The sequence below is a fragment of the Martes martes genome (assembly GCF_963455335.1).
Source record: "Martes martes genome assembly, chromosome: 1".
In the NCBI taxonomy this organism is placed as follows: domain Eukaryota; kingdom Metazoa; phylum Chordata; class Mammalia; order Carnivora; family Mustelidae; genus Martes; species Martes martes.
In genome coordinates this window covers 167,561,886-167,585,149 of record NC_137888.1, presented here as the reverse complement: position 1 = coordinate 167,585,149, position 23,264 = coordinate 167,561,886, and the positions used below count along the sequence as shown (strand labels likewise).

Below are 23,264 nucleotides of genomic sequence, written 5' to 3'. Positions count from 1 at the left end.
ATATTCTTTTACTTTGCAAGAAAAGTCCCATCCCTGAACAGGGTAGGACTTTAAGAAACATATAATTATCTCTTTTCCACTTCTGGACAGAAATCAGCAGTAGTCCAAACTGTATGATCTTGAAACACATCTAGGCAAAATGTGTCTCTATGAAGCCTGTATTGCTAGATGCATAAGATGTCAGCTGTCACATACACAACCTTAACCTACCTCCTCCTTCAGGTTTTCAGCCTATTTAGATAACACAATGACATGAACTGAAAATACAATAGAAATTGCTCTATAGAGATTTCATGGTTTCAGAAATTAATGTTGCCAAGTAAGAATGTTTTTAGCAGATATTCTTCAGAATTCAAACTGTTGTATTTAACAGTTTCATTCAACTACAACATGTCTGAAGTGCATTCTGTGGTTCAGACATACTGTTTGGCACAGAAAAGTCAGGACTACTTTAAACGCTACACACAAAAAAAATATGTAAAATTCCTTCAAGATCGTGATGTGCTTCTTATGCAACCAAAATGAAGTAATAAACAATGCCATGCGAAGTCTGGGGTTTCACTTACGAAACTTAAGAGTTTCTAAGGTGTAATACTGGGACCAAAAATGTCCTCTGCCTGCTGGTACTCCTGAACCCACCCAGCCCTCCATTCAAATAAAGACATTCATAAGAGTATGCCAACTTTCTCACCTGTTCATCAGGCACCCAAAGCAGCTGGACTCTTCTCTGGACAGCACTAGAAAAATGAGAGCTCTAGAATCTTGCCAGAAAATATATTCAACTTGGCTATGCAATGCTATAAAAAGGTTCCCTAGCCATCGCCCTCGGAGAACCTAAATACATTATTAGAATGCCCAAAGTATTTTGGCCTTTTGTTTGCTGATAACCCTGCAGAACTGTCTGTTGTTAGTCCCTGTCAATAGTGGACCTATCAGGTTTGATAGCTAAACAAAAGTAGCAGCCATATGTAAGATTTTGCACTTGCTGTGAAATTCCCACAAAGAGCTCCAATATATATATTTTTTAATATTTTTATTTATTTATTTATTTGACAGCGAGAGATCACAAGTAGGCAGAGAGGCAGGCAGAGAGAGAGGGGGAAGCAGGCTCCCTGCTGGACAGAGAGCCCGATGCGGGGCTCGATCCCAGGACCCTGAGATCATGACCTGAGCCGAAGGCAGAGGCTTAACCCCCTGAGCCACCCAGCTGCCCCCAATATATTTCTTAATGACCATTGTTTTAAAGCACAGACCAAATTCCCTTTAGAGTTTAATATCCTAATGTCCTCTCTTTTGAAAAAAACCTGCCCATATATTTTGTTGAAAGCTAATGTTTCGACAATTACATTTCTGGGAATCTAAGTGAAGGAAGTAATTGTATTATTATTCATAACTTGGAAAAACTGGCCGTAAATTCAACATCCAGGAAAAGAAGACTGTAAATGTGGCACATGATCCAGATGGGTTCATGTCACAATACTAAAGAGTATTGATAATGTAGTGTGAAAGTGTTCTGTGGCAAAGTGATAAAAACACTGTGTGTGTGTATGCAGCATGGAGTCACTCCTGGCTGGGTCATATGTAATTCTGACTTGTCCAGCTTGTCTGACATAGTGGTGAAGTTAGTGGACACACAGGCACTGATTTGCATACGTTTACTTCAATGAGTATTTTAATATTTTGTATTCTGGACCAAAAAAGTCACAAGATACACACAGTTTCTGGGGATGAGGACATAGAGGATAAAGCAGGACTATGGTGATTAACCCCTTGGACTGATTTTTAAGCTCCTTATAGAACTTATGGGGAAAACAAAATCCCTTTATTAGGTATTTTCATAGGGTCATGTACCTCTGCTTTATTTCACTTATCAGAATGATAATCTGTGTAATTACTTAATTAATGTCCATCTGCCCATTTGGTCTATCAGTCCCATTAGGGCAGGGGGTGTGTAGGGGGTGTGTGTTCTGAACTATACTACCTGACATTTAGTCATGACAGCCACGGAAAGGCAGGGGAGGGAAAGAAGAGAAGGTAAAGGGGAAAGGGAGAAAGAAAAAGGGAGAAGCAGCAAAATGTTTATGAAGGATACAATGGTTCCAGGGGACAGCACACACTATCAAACTAGGGGAACACATTTTCATTGCTTCCACTTAGAACACAGCAAGGCCAAGAATCAGTGAAATCAACAGGAAGGAGGCAGAGGGATGATTTGGCACACGGCAAGTCAGGACAAGGCAAGTCATGATTCTCTAGCAGGACCAGCAGTGTGAGAGAGCACTGGCAAGGGTGACAGATGCCCAGCAGGAATGTGGCAGGAGAGCAGTAACATACTGAGGCATGGATTTGTTCCTGTATTTTCAGTAGCCTGAGGCCAGGGATACCTGGACATATGGGGAAGGGGCTGGGGAAATGTCCCCAGAAGGCCTAAGGGTAGCTGGGGATGTGAAGCCAGTAACAAAGAGATGTCAGTGCTGGTATGATCTATTTATTACCTCAACTGGCTATAGCTAAGGACATCTGATATACCCCAAAACTAAAACCAAATAAAGTTAAAAGAACGGTCATGAGTTCAATGGTTGTGATGGTTTTCCCCCCTCTAATGTTCATAATTAGTTACTTTTATCATAAAAAGAAACACATAATAGGAAAAAGTGTGTTTCACTTGAATAATTATTTTCTTTTAGCAGATGCTAAGAATTTCATAATCCACTGTTTCTGCCTTTTCCCAAGTTCTAAGAAAACTCAAGAGTCAAATTTTGACTTCAACCACAGCAACGATTAGTGAGATAATCTAAAGAACTGCCTTCTTCTCATTCTATAGGGCTGAAGGCCACCAGGGAAAAAAAAAAATCTCCAAAATCTTCTCTATTTTTTTTACTCCTGTTGGCAAGAACCTTTACTGTGCTGGGGAGGAAAATTTTTTCTTTAGCCTTCAGATTCTTCCAGCTGGTGTAACAAGTTGACATGAGACAGATTAGCAAGAGAAAATCAAATTTAATTTTGTATGTATGAGAATCCCACATACATTGAGAGGTTCAAAGACAGAAAGGAATGGGATAGAGGCCTGGAGTTCCAAATTCACAGGGAAATAAGAAAAAGATCAGATGCTTTAGATGTAATTAGATGTTTATCTGAGAAAGGTTATACAGATAAAATTTTATCTCTGGTATTAATTCTAAATCAGTTTAAATTCTTCCAGGTAGTTAAGGGAATTGGCAAAAAGTTTTTGGGCCTACAGGGTCTCAATTGCTTTAGCTCAATTACCAAATGCCAAAGGGGCACATTTTAGGGAGACCTGCTCTAAAGCTCTACAACCACATGAGTTACTTCTTAAATATACAGTCATCACTACACTGTTCATGCTGTCATGTATATGAATTACTTTTTCAATGAGACCAGTGACTCTCAATGAGAGATATAAAGAAGAGAGAAGGGATTAGAAGATGAAAGCATGGCCTGACAGATCAGATCAACCTGGAAGTCCCTTTCTGGATGACACAGCAGCTTACCTGCACCCTCCCCAAACCATAAGCATATCGCTGCCATTGTGGAATGACATACCCACAGGAGATGTTACACCCTCCCTGACTACCCTTAAGGGGAGTTAGGAGGTAAAAAGAATAACCAGTGATGAGGATCATTTTTTCACTAAAAGATGAACTTTGGAAATCAAAAGCTTATTGGCTTCAGTCCTGAATTTAACACTTACCCTATGTTCCTCATTCTCAAATGGATATAAAAATCCCTTTCTTTCAATATGTGAGTATTAAATGTATTCTAAATGCTAATATACAGAGCTCAGTAAATGCCCTTTAGGCATTATTTTTCAAGGAGATTTGAGAGCTCCTCTACACAGGAGTTTCTCAATCTTATCATCACTGACAATTTTAATGGACCAGATAATTCTTAATTGGGGGGGGGGGGGTTGTGCTATGGGCTAAGTTGTGTTCCCTGACCCTGCCACTCATATATTGAAGTTGTAAATCCCGGCACCTCAGAATGTGAATGCACTTGGAAACAGGGTTTTTAAAGTGATAATTACAGTAGAGTGAAATTGTATTACTGGGCCCTGATCCAGTATGATTGCTGTCCTTTTAAGAGGAGATTATGATACAAACATGTGGAAACAAAGAGGAAAGATCATCTAAGGACACGGTAAGAAGATGGCCATCTGCAAGCCATGGAGAGAGATCTCAGAAGAAACCAACCCTATTGACTTTATCTTGGACTGCCACCCTCCAAGTACTGGGAGGGAAAAAAAAAATTCTTTTGTTTAAGCCACCCAGTCCATGGTGCTTTGTTACAGCAGCCTGAGCAAACACAGCATGAGGGTTACCCCGTGTGTTGTAGTATGTTGAGAAGCATCCTTGGTCTCTACCCACTGATACTAGTGGCAATCCCCTAACACCACAGCTGTGACACCCAAAAATGTCTCCACACATTGCCAGATGTCTCCTAGGGGCAAAATCTTCCTCTCTGCCCTACAGAGAACCACCATTTCAGATGGCCTCTGGTCACCTCTGTTTTCACAGTGCTCAGTGATATGGGAACAAAGGCAGAAAAAAAAACTATTAAATTTCCTTACTACCTGTAGCCCACTGACAAGTCCTTGAAACAGGCAGAGTGGCATTCCTCTAGGAACTCAGCTGCTTCAATGTTAATACTTTGCTAAGGGCAAAAGACAGTCTTAGTCCAACCCCCAGGTTCCTGTAAATCTACTTTAACATATAAAAATTCCCTTGGAAACTTCCTTTATCTCTACCCCCACAAGATACAGGTTGGCAATCATCCTCCAAGCATATGAGCCACTGAATCACATCTGAAAAGTCTCATGACTGAGTTTTTACTAAAGAGTAATAAATGACCTTTTCCTAACTAACCCCTTTTCCTAACAACAGCTAGCCCCCTCAGGATCCTGGAAATCTTGTCAAAATACCTGGGAGGCTTATGCTATACCTAACCCCCCCACAACTTGATACTATATAATGGGCCACTCTTCCTGACCCCAGTGCAGTCTTTCTGCCTACAGGTCCTCTCCCCATACTTTAATGAAACCATCTTTTTACACCAAAGACATCTTAAGAGTTCTTTTTTGGCCCTTGGCTTTGAACCCTAACATCATTCCTACATCACTCAGCACAGTGATGGCTACCTAACGAAGAAGATAAGCAAATATTTTCTGAATAAAGTCACTTGCCTGACTCCCTATCTTGGGTCTCACTACTCCCTTGCAAACTCCTTTTGTTGTGTTTAAAAAGAAGAAAAAGGAAAAGAAATAACGGGCCCAAAATGGAGTCACTTGCCCCCACAACAGCAACCAAAACTTAATTGCACTGCGGGAATGTGACCTTTACCCAGCCAGTCTGGAATTTCCTGATCAGCATTACTGACATCATCTGCATCTAGCCTTCCCCCAAATGGTGAACTTGCCTACACCAATCCTTTCTTTTCTTTTGCTAATGGCTTCAGTCCTTCCTTCGACCTTGTTTCTGCCTTTAAAAACTGTCCATTTTGTACAGCAACTTGGTGCTCCTTTCTACTTGTAGATGCGATGCTGCCTGATTCATGAATACTTGAATAAAGCCAATTAGATCTTCACATTTACTTGTTTGGATTTTGGTTTTTACAGCTGCAATTAAAGTAGTAATTACTTCCAGTTTAATTCATAGTAGGCTGTGCAATTTTTATTGGAACAGTTTTCATTTTAGCATAATTTCTGGCAATTCAGTGACGTAAATATCACATCAATGTTAAACCTTATTTTAGTTGATATTGCTCACTTACCTCATATCAGATCCTTTGAAAGATTCAGTGAGTGGTGCTTTTAGTTTCCTTAATGTACCACTCATAATTTAGCAGATGAAATGACTATGACAAATTCTTATATAACCATTTGAAGCTCAGGGAACTCAAAAAGAAAACAAATGGCCATTTAAGTGTGGAAGCGCTGAACTCTAAGTCATAATGAGACTCCACACATTATCCAGAAACCCAAAAGCATACCAAAAAGCCAAAGTCAATGGAGACATTCTTTGGAAAGGGGAAGACACAAATGTCTCTCTGGTACATTCATAAATTTGTTTTCTTAGCACTGGCTCATGTGCTGTCATATTATTTGAAAGGTGATGTGTTTGGGCCGGGAGTGATGTGGGGACAGGGGTGTAGAGGGCTGACTCTGGGATGCTGAAGAGTGGCCTTAGGAACTCTGGAAGAACTGGGAACTGGTGGACATTTTGCACAGAGACAATTTCTGACCAAGTCTTTCCACTGATCTGTAGCTTGTACTCCACTATTCATAAGACACTATTTCCAGAACATTATTTTAAATTGATACAGTCTATTCATTTTCAAATTCATTTATTGCATTCTTTTTATTTAATAGCTGGGAGTCAGAGTAGTAAAGATCTGATTTACCCAAGTGAAAAAGGAAAAAAAAGACTAATATCATTTTGAAGTGCCATTTCCAAAGAATATGCCCAATGTTTCAAAGTTAGTGTTTGTGACTTTTAGTTTCAATACCAACATCCTATTCCAAGTGACAAACGACTACATTAAAAACTGGGGCAATGACCATCACATAACTGCTGTGACAGGCATGCTGGCATCCAGGCATCAAGGGCTGATAAGTGGTGCTGCCTTTCCAGAAATACAAAGGCTCTTAACTCCTCAGCTGTTCCTTGTGAGAGAGGTTGAAAAGAGTCCTTTTCTCAAGTTAATTTCTACATGGAAGAGGAGAATGCTTTAAGGATATCCCGAAATTCAGAAACAAAACCACAAAAAACTCTTTGTCAAGATCTCTGTGTACTCTGCAAAGTTGGCAGACGTGCAGATGTCAATATTTTTAGACAGAGATGCTTTAGAGACAGTGAGTAATTGACCAAGTGAGGGTGTTTTAGAACTTATTTTTCCCAGGAAAGGCAAAATGTATGAAAATCAGCTATCATATTGAGAAGGTGACACTTGGGCATTTATAAATATGAAGTCTATGTGGCAACCCAAAGTGCCACACTCCAATCACCACACTGGAAAGGTCAGCAAAGCCCTCACTAATTCCTATTCCGCTTATTTCTCGGCTCAGTCTCAGCACCCTCTGCTGATCTGGTACGACGATTCTGTCTTGGACTCATTTCTGTGTCTTGAAGATCACTTCTGAAAACAGAAAATAGGAAAAAGCAGAAAATAATGATCATGATTATCCTACAGCAGCTTCTAGTTGACAAGTGCTTTCACATACACTAAACAGTTCTCTGCTCCACTGGCAAATCTATAGTAATTATTATTACTGTTGTTATTATACACATTTTATAACTGAGAAAATAGTGACTAAGCAAAGATTACAGGCCGTAAGTGACAGAAGCAGGAACTGAATGCCTTTCTTATGAATCAAAATCTAGAATAGCTTAACATGAAGAAAACTGGAAAAAAAAAAAAAAGTGCTGGTATCCTAACAAGACAAAGTCAGTGTCTAACAAAATAATTCTCTTGAGCCTGTCTGAGAGCTGAGGTTGTAAGGCAATCAAGAAAACAAATTCCAAAGAAAGATAAGCCCCATGAAAGAAAGGTGGGTCACATAAATTCTATCACTTTTGACACAGAACTGGGAGGAAGGTGGCTGTTGTACAACCAGGCAAGTGGACATGAGCTAACACTTTAATGAATTCTGAACTATGGGCTGGTACTGAAGGCCCCTGACACAAAGGACAGGCCACATGCATTGGCAAGCTCTTTTCCAGGAGCTTCCAATGGTGCTCATAAGAAAGACTGGGAGCAGGGTGGGAGACTGAGGAAAGCCCACTCTGGTGTCACAGGATAAAGCTGGTGAATGCGGGTGACAGTGATCAGGCAGAAAGCCCTAACTCCTCTAGGGACTCTTCTCTCCTATGAACTGAGAGCTTTCAGCTGCTGAGGGAAACTCACTGGCTCACAGGAACCAGGCAAAGATCTACTATCTCTATAGAAGGGGCAGAATGTTTGAACGGGAAGTCTGCTTGAATGGGAAGGACAGGAAATAATTTGCAAGAACACTGGCAAAGTTTCTTTGCTGCTGGGGAAATAGAAATAAAAATCTTTACCTCTAGAGGAAGGGCAGAAAATTATCTTGGGCTGGTGATCTCAAACAACACCAAGCAAAGGCTTGGGCAAGGCAGTCTGACTACCAAGGGAGGTGGGAAAGATGGGAAGAGAAAGCTCCAACCCCGAGATCCAGGCACACAGGGTCTGCCCAAGACTGTAGCTGGAACGAGACAACAAGAGAGCCCCAGCAGGCTCCCATCAGGAGCCAAGCACCAAGTAATAGGGAGTAGCAGTAAGCTGCTGAGGGAGAGGTGTAGACATGGAGGGTTACACCTCTGGAATGCAGGCGTGCAGACAAGGCTGAAAGGTAAATGAGAACAAAATCAGAGAACAAAAGCTTCCCACAGTCCAGCCCTCATACTAAGCACAAGGTAAAATCAGCCCACTGGTTGAGGAATTTGATGCCTCTGATACACTGAAAGTCATGTTAGGAATCAGAAAATTCCAACCTGGGTTCAACTTCCCACACTAATGGCCTAAGAGAAGAAGCATGTTGTTTCCAGGCACAAACCCTATTTTTACCTCAGTATCTAAGGACCTCTGCAAGACGTCTAGCATCCACACAAGATGTACAATGCACAAAGAAGAAAAAACAAATAAAAAGTCCACTGTCAAGATATAAAGTAAGCAAGGGACACAGACAGAATGACCCACATGTTGGAACCATCAGACTAAAACTTTAAGTAACTACGATTAATATGATAAAGGCTCTAGGGATAAGCTGGAGGATACACATGGAGAGATGGCTCCAGGGGGGCTCTGAAGGACAAAGTTCATTATTGTCCCTCCCTCTCTGTAACTCCCAGAGTCTAAGAGGTTCCTCCTCCACTGTCAGCACAGTTGCTCTTTCTCCCCCTTCACAAAACCAGCCTGTGCCTTTTTATTAGCTGTAACTGTACCTTTTCCTCAATTTCCTCAAAAAGTTTATTAAACTTTTCAGAGACTCATTATGTTCCCCCTTTGACACATGTGGGCCATAGTAAGAAGACTCAGTGAGTACTGCACTCAGGCAAGTCATCACTAGCCTTTTGATTTAGGACAGGAGTTGGCAAACTCTTTGTGTAAAGGACCATGTATTTTGGGCTCTGAGGGTCATACAGTCTGTTATGACTACTCAATTCTGTTGTAATCGTGAAAAGAACGAGAGCCAACAGATAGATAAATGTGTGTGGCTATGTTCCAATAAATTTTATCAACAAAGAGACAGTAGGCCAGATTTGGCCTATGGACCATAGTTTGCTATCCCTGACCTAGAACCATATCAGTCCAGAAAGTGAATCCAATAAGCTGAATCAGAATTAAGTGTGAATCCGCTAGGACACCCCCTCCCCGCCCCCTGCCGGCCAAGCTGCTACCCAGAAGATGTACCAATCTGGCCATTATACAGTTGCTGTTAGGAGAAAGAAAGAAGCATCATGCCCAGGAATAGTTAAGAAGGAACCCTGAGTTTCTGAAATAGGCAAATATATAACCTCAAAACCCTTTCTGTCCTAATCATTACCCAGAAAGTGGCCAAAAGGAAAGGATTCCTTTCTGGAGACAGCGGCACTCAGTGACCAAATTTCCTTACTAAGATGTGTGGACTAGAAGGTGAGGGAGTTGACATTTTTAAAGGAGGCCATTCCAACACTCAGTAATATTAGATGCCTGAAGATTGTAGGGAGGATAAAAAGTCTAGCGAATCCCTTGACCATCAGCCCATTATTGATTCCAGTCATTTCCTTCAAAGAATGGACCCTTATTAGTGATATGTACATGAATGACCCACATGGTTTACTCAGCACCATTCAGGTTTGCAGCCTCTAAGCAGGAGATCTGCCAATCTGTGGCTTCATGACCACTTTTATGACCTGTTTAACCTTAATTACTTCTTTAAAGGCTCCATCTCCAAATATAGTCACATTGGAGGTTAGAGCTTTAACATACAAATTTTAGGGGAAACAATTCAGTCCATAAGAGCCTCCATGGATCAGGCCATTCAGTTTTGACAAGAATCTAATAGCAAGCAAATAGCTATTTTTCAAAAAGATGTATAACTTGTAGCTATGCTAGGCTGGACACAAGTCCAAAATCCCAAAGGGTGCCTCTAGGTTGAAGCTGCCTCCTTTCTCTGAGGCTCGAGTAGGGAAAATCATTAGTCTTAAGACTTGTAGCTATAAAGGGTGATTAGGGTTATGGGAACTCAACTCACTTCTCTGTGTGTGGCTCTTCCCTATCAGAGAATTTGCTCTGGCATTTACTGGATATGGAATTACGAGTACATAACCCATCAATTCCTACATACATACAAATTTAAAAACAACAGTATAATGAATTAGCCCAAAGGGCTCCATCTACAAAGTCACATTAACTTCCCTTCCCCATAGTGAGTCTTACCCAAACCCCATTAAATCAATTCAGGTGCTTCCTTTTCCCACAGGACAGGGTAGGATGGTGAATCTGGTACCTATATCCAACAGAACCACAAAATCCCTTCCCAAAGTTCAGCAGCACATCCAGACTGGTACGGATAGCCTTTCCTCTCCCTTAGGGACAGGGGAACCTCAGCACCACTTTTTTTTTTTTCTTTTTAAGATTTATTTATTATCTGAGAGAGAGTGGGGGGAGGGGCAAAGGGAGAGGCAGTAAGAGTCCCACGTGGACTCCACACTAAGCGCCAGGACCAACATGGGCCTCAGTCTCATGACCCTGAGATCATGACCTGAGCTGAAAGCAAGAGTCCGTTGTTTACCTGAGCAAGCCACCAAGCACACCTCAGCTTCAATTCTTTTTTTTTTTTTTTTTTTAAGATTTTATTTATTTATTTGTCAGAGAGAGAGAGAGAGAGAGAGCGAGCGAGCAAGCACTGGCAGACGGAGGCAGAGGGAGAAGCAGGCTCCCCGCCGAGCAAGGAGCCCGATGTGGGACTCGATTCCAGGACTCCGGGATCATGACCCGAGCCGAAGGCAGCTGCCTAACCAACTGAGCCACCCAGGCATCCCACCTCAGCTTCAATTCTAATCAACAAAACCAGAATAGCCAAAACAATTCTAAAAAAGAAAAATTTACATTGACAACACCAAATGCTGGTAAGGATGTAGGGCAAGAAAAAATTTTCATTCACTGTCAGTGGGAATGCAAAATGGCATAGGCCACTCTGGAACAAAGTTTGGCAGTTTTTTTTACAAAATTAGATATAGTCTTACCATACAATCGAGCAACTGCACTCCTTGGTATTTCTCCAAGGGCACCGAAAACTTATGTCCATACAAAATCCCGTACTTTGTTTTTAATTAGAATATAATTATATATAGCACTTTAATCATAATCGCAAAAACCTGGAAGCAACCAAGATGTCCTTCAATAGGTGAATGGATAAAAGAACTGTAATACTCCAGACCATGGAATATTATTCAGCACTAAAAAGAAATGAGCTATCAAGCCTCAAAAAGACATGGGGCAATTTTAAATGAGTATTAGTAAGTGAAATGAGCCAATTTGAAAAGGCTACATACTGTAGGGTTCCAAATAAACAACATTCTAGAAAATGCAAAACTATAAAGACAGAAAAAAATCAGTGGTTGTTGGAAGTTGGAGAGAAGGAGAGATGAACAGGTGGAGCATAAAGGATTTTTAGGGCAGGGAAACTATTCTTTATACTATAATGTTGGACACATGTCATTATACATTTGTTAAAACTGATACACTATAAAATACAAAGAATGAATTCTGATGTAAACTGGAAAAAGAAAGTTAGAGGCCTCATACTAGCTGATTTCCTGACTTATTATAACGTTGCAGTAATGAAGACAGTGTGTCACTGGTGAAAAGAAAAACACATAAATCAACAGAGCAAAACAGTGATTCCTGAAATAGACCCACACATATATAACCAATGGATTTTTGATTAAGGTACCAAAATTATTAAATGGAGAAAGGATAGTTTCTTCAATAAATAAAGCAAATGGAGGTCCACATGTAAAAGAGAAAAACTGAACCTCAATCTATACTGTGTACCATTTATAAAAAACTTGAAATAGATTATAGATTTAAATGTAAATCCTAAAACTTCTAGAACGTAATAGAAAACCATTGGGTTAAGTAAAGAATTCCTAGGTAGGACACAAAAAAGCACCATATGTAAAAGAAAAGAAAAAATTGACAAATTAGATTTCATCAAAACTTAAAACTGCTCTTTGAAAGACACTATCAAGAAAATGAAAAGGCAAGCAATAAAGTAGGAGAAAATATTTGCAAAACATGTTTCTGATAAAGAACTCATAAATCCCAAAAGTAAAAAACCACCCAATTTAATAAATGGGCAGAATATTTGAGGAAGCACTTCATCAAAAGACATAGGAATGGCAAATATGCATGTGAGGGGCAGTTCAACATCGTGAATCCTTAGGGAAATGCAAATTAAAATGACAAAAAAATACTACTATATCTTTATTAAAATGGCTTTAAAAATAAAGACAATGACGAAGTACTGGCCAAGATATGGAGCAACTAGAGCTCTCATACATTGCTGGTGGAATACAGCTGGGCGGTTTCTTATCAGTTGAACATACATGAACCATATGATGCCATTCCTAGATATTTACCTAAGAGAAATGAAAACTTATGTCCACACAAAATACTGCACTCAAATCCTTACAGCAATTTTATTCATAATCCCCGAAATCTGGAAACAACCCAAATATGCCCATCAGCTGTTGAATGGGTAAATAAAATGTGCTGCAAATGAATTCTCATGGGGTTAAGATGAAATTCAGATTAACAGAGAAAATTATTCCTTTCTGATTTTATAAGAATATTAGAGAAAGCTATTTCCTAAAATTTCCTCTTTAGGCACTATGAGATAGTTAAAATGATTCATAAGTAACAATCCTTATCCACTCACAGGTTCTTGAAGCCACAGAAGCTGTCACTAACAGCTAAATCCATTAATGAGTGTATTGAGAGCCAATAAACACTGACTGACATATTCTTTCACTTATATACTTACTGAGTGCCCACTATGGGCCACCCAGGCACTAGGCTACACACATGAAGATTCAAGGTCCAATGCGCATGCTCTCTAGAAAGGCAGTCAAGTGGTAAGTGCAGAGTGCTAGAGCAGAGTCAGGGGCTTCTGAATGGAACTGTGGGGAAAGGAATGACAATTGCCATCTAGATGAGGAAAGGGGAAAAGGCAATGAGGCAAAGCAAAGGCACAGAAGCAAGGTAACATGACTCTCTGAGGTGACTATGAGTAGTTCAGCTTAGATGAAACAAGGAATTGTGGGGTGGAGAGGGGGTAGGCACATATGAAATTCCATGAGCCAGTAGGTAGGCTGGGGCCATGACAGTAAGAGCCTTGGATGCTGGCAAGTCCCCGAAGGACTTTAAAGTCCAACAGAAAGAATGCAATATGTTTCAGATCTTACCAGCAGAATGAACTGTAACGACTAGAGGCAGAGAGGCAGCTGGACAGCTGTTGCAGCAAGCTAGAGAGAAGTGCAAAAGGCCTGTAGCCAACTGTAGCACAAAGGGCTGATGGAGAGAGGTATCATTAAGGTGCTGCGCCGGGTGGGGGCCCCAGGAGCAGCTTAGAGACACTGGGGAACGTGTTAAAAAATGCAAACTATTAGGCCCCACCCCAAATGTACAGAATCAAACTCTTCAAATTCGGTAAAGCCCAATAATCTGTGTTTTAACAAGTCCTTCAGATGTCTGTGATGCATATTTAGGTCTGAGCACCACCTACCCATACGACTTTGGCAGATGACTGAATATGAAAGGTCAAGGCGTATGAGAGGTTGAAAACGATTCCTAGGTGTCTGGCTTGAACAGTGAGGCAAGACTACCACACTCCATTCACTGAGGGAGGGGACAGTGGAGGGCAAGCAGCTCTGGAGAGAAGGGACTTAGACTCTCTGGGGCAGAATTTTATATATATAAAAAAATGAAACCTAGAAATGTGAAATGATATACCAGGACCATTTCTCTTACTGTTTTCATTCTGTTTGATGTAAATATATTTTATAGCTCAAAACAGTAAGATGAACAAATATTTACAGACATAAGAAACCAAGACCAGTCTGCAGAAAATAGTTTTTGGGTTTTTTGCTGCTCATGAAAATATTGCTTTATATGGAACACTGTGTTGCTAATAGAACCTCTCAATCATTTATGGAATTAAGAGAATGTGTTGGAACTGAAATAGTATGTTCTAGGACAAATATCTCAAATATGCCACTGTGGTACCACAAAACACGCCTATAAGCTTAAGATGTAAACTGCCAAATTTTGTTTAAAAGTAAAGATATGGAGGCTTTTCCTGATTCTGCCTCTAAAGTTACATTATGGCATAAGCTTATCTGCACTGTTCTATGCTTAGCTTAAGTCAGGAGGCCTGGATTCTGATCTTGGCAGTGCCACTAACTAGCTGTGGACCTTGACCTAGTCAATATACCACTCTGGGGTCCAGCTTCCTTCTGTAAAATGAAGGGATTAGATGAGATGAACACTTAGATCCTTCTAGCTGTAACATTTATTATTTATGAGGATGAATCGATGGGATTGGTCTTCTCAGTGCTTTGTTATATGATAACTTTTTTTTAAATGTTTTATTTATTTATTTAACAGAGAGAGAAATCACAAGTAGGCAGAGAGGCAGGCAGAGAGAGAGAGAAGGGGAAGCAGGCTCCCGGCTGAGCAGAGAGCCTGATGCGGGGCTCGATTCCAGGACCGTGAGATCATGACCTGAGCCAAAGGCAGAGGCTTATTAACCCATTGAGCCACCCAGGCACCCTATATGATGACTTCTGGAGGCCATCATTATTGAGAATGCCTGGGGTGCAGAAACTCTGGCTACAAGGTGTCATAGCCATTGGTGTCAGATTTAGCTCAGCATGAACAGGGTGATTCCTGGTACAAGAGGAAAGAGTTGGCTAAGCAGTGGCCTTCTTTCCCAAAATGCAAATTTAAATAATGCTCAGGTGAGAGTAATACAGCCAAAATCCCAAACTTTCATAAAACATTACTGTTTGCACCACCAAATAACTCATTGGCCTGATAAATCTCCTCATAATGCTTTCCCTGGATACAACACACTTCTTATTGTCCCAGTGATTCAGCTATGAAACCACAAAATCTCAGTACAGTAAACTTCTCCTTCTTTGTAAAGACAGTACACAGTGTAATGGTCCAAAGAGCTGACTTTTGACACACTGGTTACAATATTAGCTCCATCACTGACCACTTACTGCTGAGTGACCTTGGGATAGAAATTTACCTCTTTGAGTCTCAAAGAGGCTTTTAAAAACGTGAAGAGGTCAACAGTATCAAATCTGCTAAGAAGTCAAAGAAGGTCTTAATTTTGGATTTAGCAAGATAGAGTTCTTTGATGACCTTCGTGAATATGAATTCAGATGAATGATGGAACTGGCTGAAAATGTGGAAGAATAAGTGGGAGATAAGGAGGTGGAAAACGCAGGTAGAGACCATCCATTAAGTAAAGGAAGGAGAGGGGCGCCTGGGTGACTCAGTCGTTAACCATCTGTCTTTGGCTCATGTCATGAACCCAGGGTCCTGGGATCAAGCCCTGCATTGGGCTCCCTGCTCAGAGGGAAGCCTGCTTCTCCCTCTCCCACTCCCCCTGATTTCCTGTGTTCCCTCTCTTGCTGTGGGCCTCCCTCTGTCAAGCAAATAAAATCTTTAAAAAAGAAAGAGAGAGAGAGAAAAGAAAAGAAAGATACAACAGTGGCTGCAGGATGAGATGGGAATGAGAGGAGACACTGAATGAGGTGTTATTTGTTGCCTGGTCGGTTTTAAGATGGAAAGATTTGAGCAGTCTGAGAATCCAATGACAAAGATACAGTTGAGGGGGAACAGCTGCCAGACAAAGAAGGGATAAAGTTCCTAACAAATGGGTAGGAACAAGGAAGAATTAGCCTCTGATAGGACATCCCTTTATTATAAAAGGAGGCAAATATAAAAAGAGGAATAAAATATGTACAAATATAGACAGATTTATACATTTGGTGTTGGAAAGATGAGGACTCCCACATAATGGCTTCTATTTTCTCTACAAAGGAAGAGAAAAGGTCTCCAGCTGAGGGTGCAGCCACTGGAAAGAGGTGAGGTTTCAAATAATCCTTGTGAAGAACCAGGCAAAGAAATGACCACAGAAACAGTAAAACTGCTAGGCAGTTTGGAGAGCCCACTGAAGTGTAATCACAAAATTACAGTGGAACAAAGCTGCCCCATTGTACTGCAGATCACTCCTGCAGGTGGAGATTAATGAAAATGTAATATTCTTCGGCATTGTTACTTTCTTCCTTACCTACTGGTAGGACCTGGAATAGGTCCCCTCCACCATTCTCATTTCCCAGACAGATTCCTAAATGCTAACAGGAAAAGGAATCAAACTGCTGCATTTATTCTACACTAAACATGACTGGGAACATCTAGGAAAGGACTGAAAGTTTTCTCAACACTCTGAGTCAGTGCTTATGGCTAAACTGTAAATTTCTCATTGGAACAATCTGTCTTTCGAAAACAACTTCTGACAAGTAAGCAGAATTATTACAGTGGGATTCCACTTCTAAGCAAAAATGTACAGAAACAAGTAGTAAACTGGAAATCTTTACCTTAATGTGTGTGAATTATTACCTTAAATCAGAAAGCACAAATACTCTTTTGTTTGAAAATCAACTGCATGGAATTATAATTTCTCAGAGTACACACTACTTCTTGATGATGAGAACTCACCTATGTGATGCTTCCCAGGCTTCCTCTTCTTCTAGAAGATCTCTTATGATATCTGAACTGGAACTAAAAGGACATGTACATCAATATTGTCAGACAATAAAAAGACCATACCCACATGGTTCCATTATATGAAATTCTAGAAAACGCAAACTAATATCTAGTGATAGAAAGCAAACTAGCAAATCAGTGATTGATTACCTGCAGGGGGCAGAGGGTGGGCAAGGAGGGATTACAAAGTGGCACAAGGAAACTCTGGGAGTGGATAGGTTCACCATCTTGATTGTGAAGATGATTTCACAGCTGTATACATGTATCAAAACTCATCAAACTGTGTGCTTTAAATATTTGCAGTTTATTATACATCAATGTAAAAAAACTTAATAAACTAGCAATAATAAAGAAAAATCATTAAAGTTTAAATAAATCCTTCAACATAAAATCTGCATTGAAATGGAATATAGTCACAAACCTTTTTAATCTCCCATGGCAACCAAAGATCAAACTGTGTTTAAAAAACTGCACTCTAGTAATGAGATTCACAAAGAGACATTAAGTTCCTAAGTGGCTTTTAGTCCCTTTATAACCAAAGTAAAGTAAAATTTAATTAATTTGAACTGTGCTAATAATGGAATTTGTTATAATACAAACTGGCTTAAAGTGTCATATAATCTTTGGTCTATCTGTGCAGGGTACAGGGTAAAATAAGGTTATAGAGGACATGTATTATTTCTTAAAAAGAAAAAAGTGTTCCAAAGCTTTTAGCATCTTGTTCTTACCCAAATAATTCTTACCAAGTAAGTAAAAAGAAAAAAAAAATAAGATGTGCATCAATAGCAAAAAAGCATTTCTTTAGGTATCCAAGACAAAAAATGTGAAGGGCATTTCATGGGACAACTCAGAAACAGGAGTCACTACCCCAGGGTGGAGAAGGCGAAAACAAAGGAATAACTTTCTCCTGGATGAGAAACAATAGGATTGGATATGTCTATGCCAATCATTTTCTATTTTTTTTAATAAAGATTTTATTTATTCATTTGACAGAGAGAGGGAGATCACAAGTAGGCAGAGAGGCAGGCAGAGAGAGAGGAGGAAGCAGGATCCCTGCTGAGGAGAGAGCCCGACACGGGGCTCAATCCCAGGACCCTGAGATCATGACCGAGCCGAAGGCAGAGACTCAACCCACTGAGCCACCCAGGTGCCCCTATGCCAATCATTTTCTAATGATACTCAGATAACATAAGGTTAAAAATTATGGAGCACCAGTGAATCATTCTCAACTACTGACAAATCACTTTGAAGCAATGTTTGCCTGTAGTGCATGAACAAAACAAGGCAACAACCATCAATCAACACTCCTCTGTGCCAAATATTTTACTCAAGGGGTACCCCCCAAACCCTAAGCCTCTCAAGGAGCTATATGCACGAGCCCTTCTGACTGTGGTTCATTCATGCGTGCAATGGCCTCTGTGTGGCGATTCCACGTGCTGTGCAGGGGTAGTGACCCTCCAACACGGCTAGCTCAGTGGTTCTCAGGCATTTCAGGATAAGGATCCTCAGATGGTAGCAACAATGCATTCAGTATAGGTGGCTTGAGAAAATAAATAATAATAAAGTATTATAAATTTAGTGAGTCTTCTAGTCTATATTTCACTCATTACAGTGGCACATACAGGACAGCGAAAGAACAGTAGTACCTGGATTTGTGAGACACTCTTTAAAGATAACTCTTGTCTAAAGATAATTCTTGCTATGTATGTGCTCTTGCAGGCCCAGTGAATCATTCCTTCAAGCCCCTGGGTTGGGAAGATCTGATCTAAAGTATCAGAGTAACTAAGCATCATCTGCTACTCTTCTACATTTGAGGGTGCCCCCCCCATGCAAATGCTAGTGCCCCATTAAATAATAACATTCATTTTACTGGTAATTTGTACTTTACTGTAAACTGTCTTAAAACAAGCTTTCTCACTAAATAGCTAGCTAAATGTAGTATTAGGAGAGAAGGGAGAAAAGCAGAAGGTTCTTAAGGAGATACAAGGCAGATTTCACCAACTTTATGAATTTTCTAAGAGACAGACCCTCACAGCCACTTGTTAGGGAGGGCTAATAGCTACTGCCACGCTCACCCCCAGAGAAGCAGTCTATCCTTTCCACTCCCAAAAGCCCAACCTTTGTTATTCCTTACTTCACTTTTAACTACTACAACTTTATAAAGAAAACTGAAGTTGTTTTCATGTAACTTTTTTTTTCCTCTTCTCTCTCCTGTTACACTGATACCATCACCCACTCTTCTTCACCTGGACAGAGCTACGGCAGTGTCTCTCAACCTTTTTCTTTATCGTCCCCCACCTAAGGATCTTTTTTAGACTTTTTATTTTTCCATAATTGCCTTTCTATGAGATTTTAATACTGAAATATTATGTGTACCTGTTTATATATTATATGTGTGTGTATATATATATATGCTTTATACACAGAGTAAGTTGGTATTTTGTGTTGTGTTGTGTATGTGTGTGTGTGTGTGTGTGTGTGTGTGTGTGTTTTGGCCATCCAGCCTCCTTGCTGCCAAGAACCAAGTTCCATCCACTAGGGAGCTCCTATCGAGAAGCCATAAGCAAAGGGAATGGGAGTTAAAGGGTGGTCATGAGCTCTGGGTTCTGGTAGGTGTCACAGGGCTAGAAGAAATAAAGTGTGCTTCTTGCCAACATCCCCAACACACACATACAGTTGTGGTTTTTTTGTGGGGTTTTTTTTTGTTTGTTTGTTTTTAACAGAATGGTTACAAAGCATCCCTCCTGTTCTAGCTAAGTAAGCAGGACAGCTGGGCCTGTCAACTAACCTAGTAGTCTTGTGGTCAATTTACCTACAGGCTTTCAAATCACCAGTAGAAATCATTGATTTGTTAAAAGAAAATATTTGCGGTACATTAGTGACATAAATCTAAGCAGTTTTTGCTACACTACCTCAGTGAAAACAGATGGTAGAGGAGGTTCACAAAAAACACTTCTCAAAAATGGTCTGCATTCTCCTCTTGCTCTGTGACTTCAATACCCCTGACTAGACATGCTGCCCAGCTAGCTCCCAACATCCTCAGTTCTTGCCTCCTTTCCTTCCACCCCAGTTTAGTTACTAATCTGAATGACATAAACTTTACCTACAGTGATATTTCAGGATTATCTGCTATATCTGCTACTCTGACTCTAGTCACCACTAAGAAACTGAGAGTTGGGGTGCCTGCCTGGATGGCTCAGTTGGGTGATCATCCGATTCTTGATTTTCTGCCCAGGTCATGGTCTCAGGATCATGAGATCAGACCCCAGGTAGGCCTCTGTACTGGGTACGGTACCTGCTTAAAAAGATTCTCTCCTGGGGTGCCTGGGTGGCTCAGTGGGTTAAAGCCTCTGCCTTCGGCTCGGGTCATGTTCCCAGGGTTCCGGGATCAAGCACCGCATTGGACTCTCTGCTCAGCAGGGAGCCTGCTTCCCCCTCTCTCTCTGCCTGCCTCTCTGCCTACTTGTGATTTCTATCTGTCAAATAAATAAATAAAATCTTAAAAAAAAAAAAAAAAAGATTCTCTCTTCTTTTTCCTCTGTCCCTCCCCACATCTCCCAAAAAACAACTAAGAGTTGACGCTAATACAATTAAAACAGGAGAGAGACTTGTTCGTTCCTTTTTAAAGTAATGCACTCACCAAATTCTACTTAAAAGCCACATTCCTTAAATTACACAAACAGTTTCACAAATAGGATTTTACAAAGAGACTACTGGGCACAATAGTCAGTATTACTAAAATTAACACTCACAGATCTCTTCCTTGTGGATAATAATTAATATTTTTGGAGTCTTAGTCATTTTACTGTGCCTTGGAGATCAAAAATTCCTTTCATATACTTTCAAGACATCTAAAAAACCCTCCACAGGAGAAAATATTCACTCTGTTATATAAGGGGTCAGAGCATGTATGAGTCTACACAGCTATAGCTTTTAATTCTCAGACAACAACTTTTCAGAGTAAATCTCAGCTCCTCTACTATTTGGGTTTGAACATTCTAGTAGACCATGCTTTAAGAAGCTGGATGAATATGAGGTCAGGTACTTAAAAGTCACAGCTCCCTATATAAGGGTGTTTAAACTGTGTTCTCTGATGTTACCATTAGTCCAGGCTAGACCAGGAATTATTCTATAGATTAAATAGACATAAGAAGGACTCATAGGCAAAAATATTAATCTTGAATTCTATGGAATTCCCAACCTCTGTTCAGAAAGATTCTAGTACATCTATTTAAAACACCCATACTTAATTTTCATATCATTTAATCTTTATTTTCAGCTCAAACCTTCAGAAATATAAGCTAAACTGTTTTTGGCTTATTGGTCTTGGACCTAACTGGACTTTCTATAACGTTTTACTCTTGTTATTCTCTTACCAAAAGTAGTAGCACAACATTTTAACAGGCAAAGGAAAACACATTTTGCATCTTTCTTTTGCAGTATCTGATTTCATCGTACTAGTTAAGATTTTACTACCAAAGCTGAAAAGATGCCTAATACCTCTCACAATGGTATATGACTGATAAGACTACCCAGAGAATAAGAAATCACAGATTTTAGTATCAAACAGTCAAGTTTCAGTGCTGTTCCTGTTACTTAATATGTAATACTGGGCAAGTTACTTAGTCTTTCCAAGTCTTAATATTCTCACCTATAAGGTCAGGATGGTAACACATGCAGTTAATGAGGATATTTTAAAGTTTAATCAATATAACATGGAGAATGGTTAGCACAGAGCTCAGCACATAGTAAGTGTTCAATAAATAGTGCTTCGATTTTCATATAACAAATCTGGGTCTGAATTACTTGAATAACTGCCTCAGCACTATGCTTCCATTTGCGCTAGAAAACCTGATCACTGTGTGCTCTATTTTAATCTCTGATTTCCACTGTTTCTATGACACCAGGGTGCAAATTCATCAGAACTTGTTATTTATCCAGCATGGCAGGTACACAGGGTACTGTAGGATAGAAAAAAAATGCAAACATCTGCTATAAAAAATCCTGTGGATTAAAGATTACTTACAAGTGGGATTTTGCTATTATCTAGTAGTTACTCCACCACCCTCCCCCACAGTCCCATCTCTTCTCATAATTATGGCATTAACTTGAGCATGCTTGAGTATATCAAACCCAAAAACAAAAACAAAAACCTCCTTAAGGATAAACCACTGGAGGACTGATAGCACAAAGTGCCACCAGACAACGGTATCTAACTAAATGCTGCTGGCTCCCATGAATCCTTCCTCAAACCCTTATTTTTAGTAATCTGTTCTTATTCTACAGGATAAGCAGCAGCTTATATGCCCAAAGTTAGCAGCAGGCTAACAATAAAACATTAGAATAGTAAACATCCTATGTTCAAACAAGAAATCACTCAATGTTGACAATGACAAAAATGACCATTTTTTGAGCAACTACTTCTACAAACCATTGTAATAATTAGCCAATGTGCCTTAGCTTTACTTCATATAAGCAGCCTAGGTTTTACCCCACAGATGGACAAAGGATCAGGGACATTAAAGTAAGTTAAAAAAAAAACAAAAAACAAAAACAGGGATGTGAATGCAAAGCTCCTCTTCTTTTTACCACACTGTGCTGCTTCAACCAGTAGCAGCAGAATGAAAAATGCTATTAATCCACAAGAGTTAAAAAATACTACTTTCTCCTATACACTCATCAATAAGGTTTATCAGACAACCACCAACAAGGCTCATGGATAAAGCAGAGCTAAGAGTTTCACTGCTCTCCATTACATCTAGAAAAATATAAAATGAAGCTAGATTCAAATACAAGAATAAGAACTTTTTTATCAAGTAATACATGATAAATCCTTAAGAGATGAAAGCAAACCTTACTTAAAACTAAGGTTATGTTTAATTTACAAAGCATTCACAATATATAATACCTCATTTTTTTTTTTTTTTAGAATCACCCAGGGAGGTTAGCCCAGCAAAAAAAAACAAAAAACAAAACAAAAAAAACCCCTATCCTTCCATTTTATCAACAGGGCAAGTGAAACCCAGGGAAATCAATCCAACAATCGGCTACATGCTGGGAACCACTCTAGTGTCAGAAAACCATGACTGAGATGAACTTCCACAAACAAAAACGCCTGCCTGCTAGGTATGAGGATCTCGTAGACACATACATTTCAAGGACTTGATGTCACAGTATCTTACGTGAAGATGTATTCCCCCCAAAACAATGTTGCATTCAACCAAAGGACAGTAGGCTCATTTACCACCTAGTTTAAGTTCTTCTGAAAACGCAAAAGGTGCGACAGAACTATTCGACATTCCCACATTTCTCTAAAAACTTTCAACAAATAAATATCGCCACCTGAAACATAGGGAATCATTTAGCTTCCAGAGGTATTTTGAAGTTCATAAGTGATATATGGC

General features: G+C 39.9%; 1 protein-coding gene across 1 annotated transcript in view; it reads right to left on the bottom strand.

The window, feature by feature from the left end:
- Positions 1–5,668: 5,668 nt before the first annotated feature.
- Positions 5,669–23,264, bottom strand: part of RAD18 (RAD18 E3 ubiquitin protein ligase) — a 109,231-nt gene continuing 91,635 nt past the window's right edge. The window contains exons 12-13 of the mRNA XM_080809864.1: positions 16,813–16,875; positions 5,669–7,152 (exon numbers count right to left, since the gene is read on the bottom strand). Coding sequence (XP_080665990.1) covers positions 7,050–7,152; positions 16,813–16,875 — 166 coding nt within the window. The 3' untranslated portion in view covers positions 5,669–7,049. The remainder of the gene's footprint in view (positions 7,153–16,812; positions 16,876–23,264) is intronic.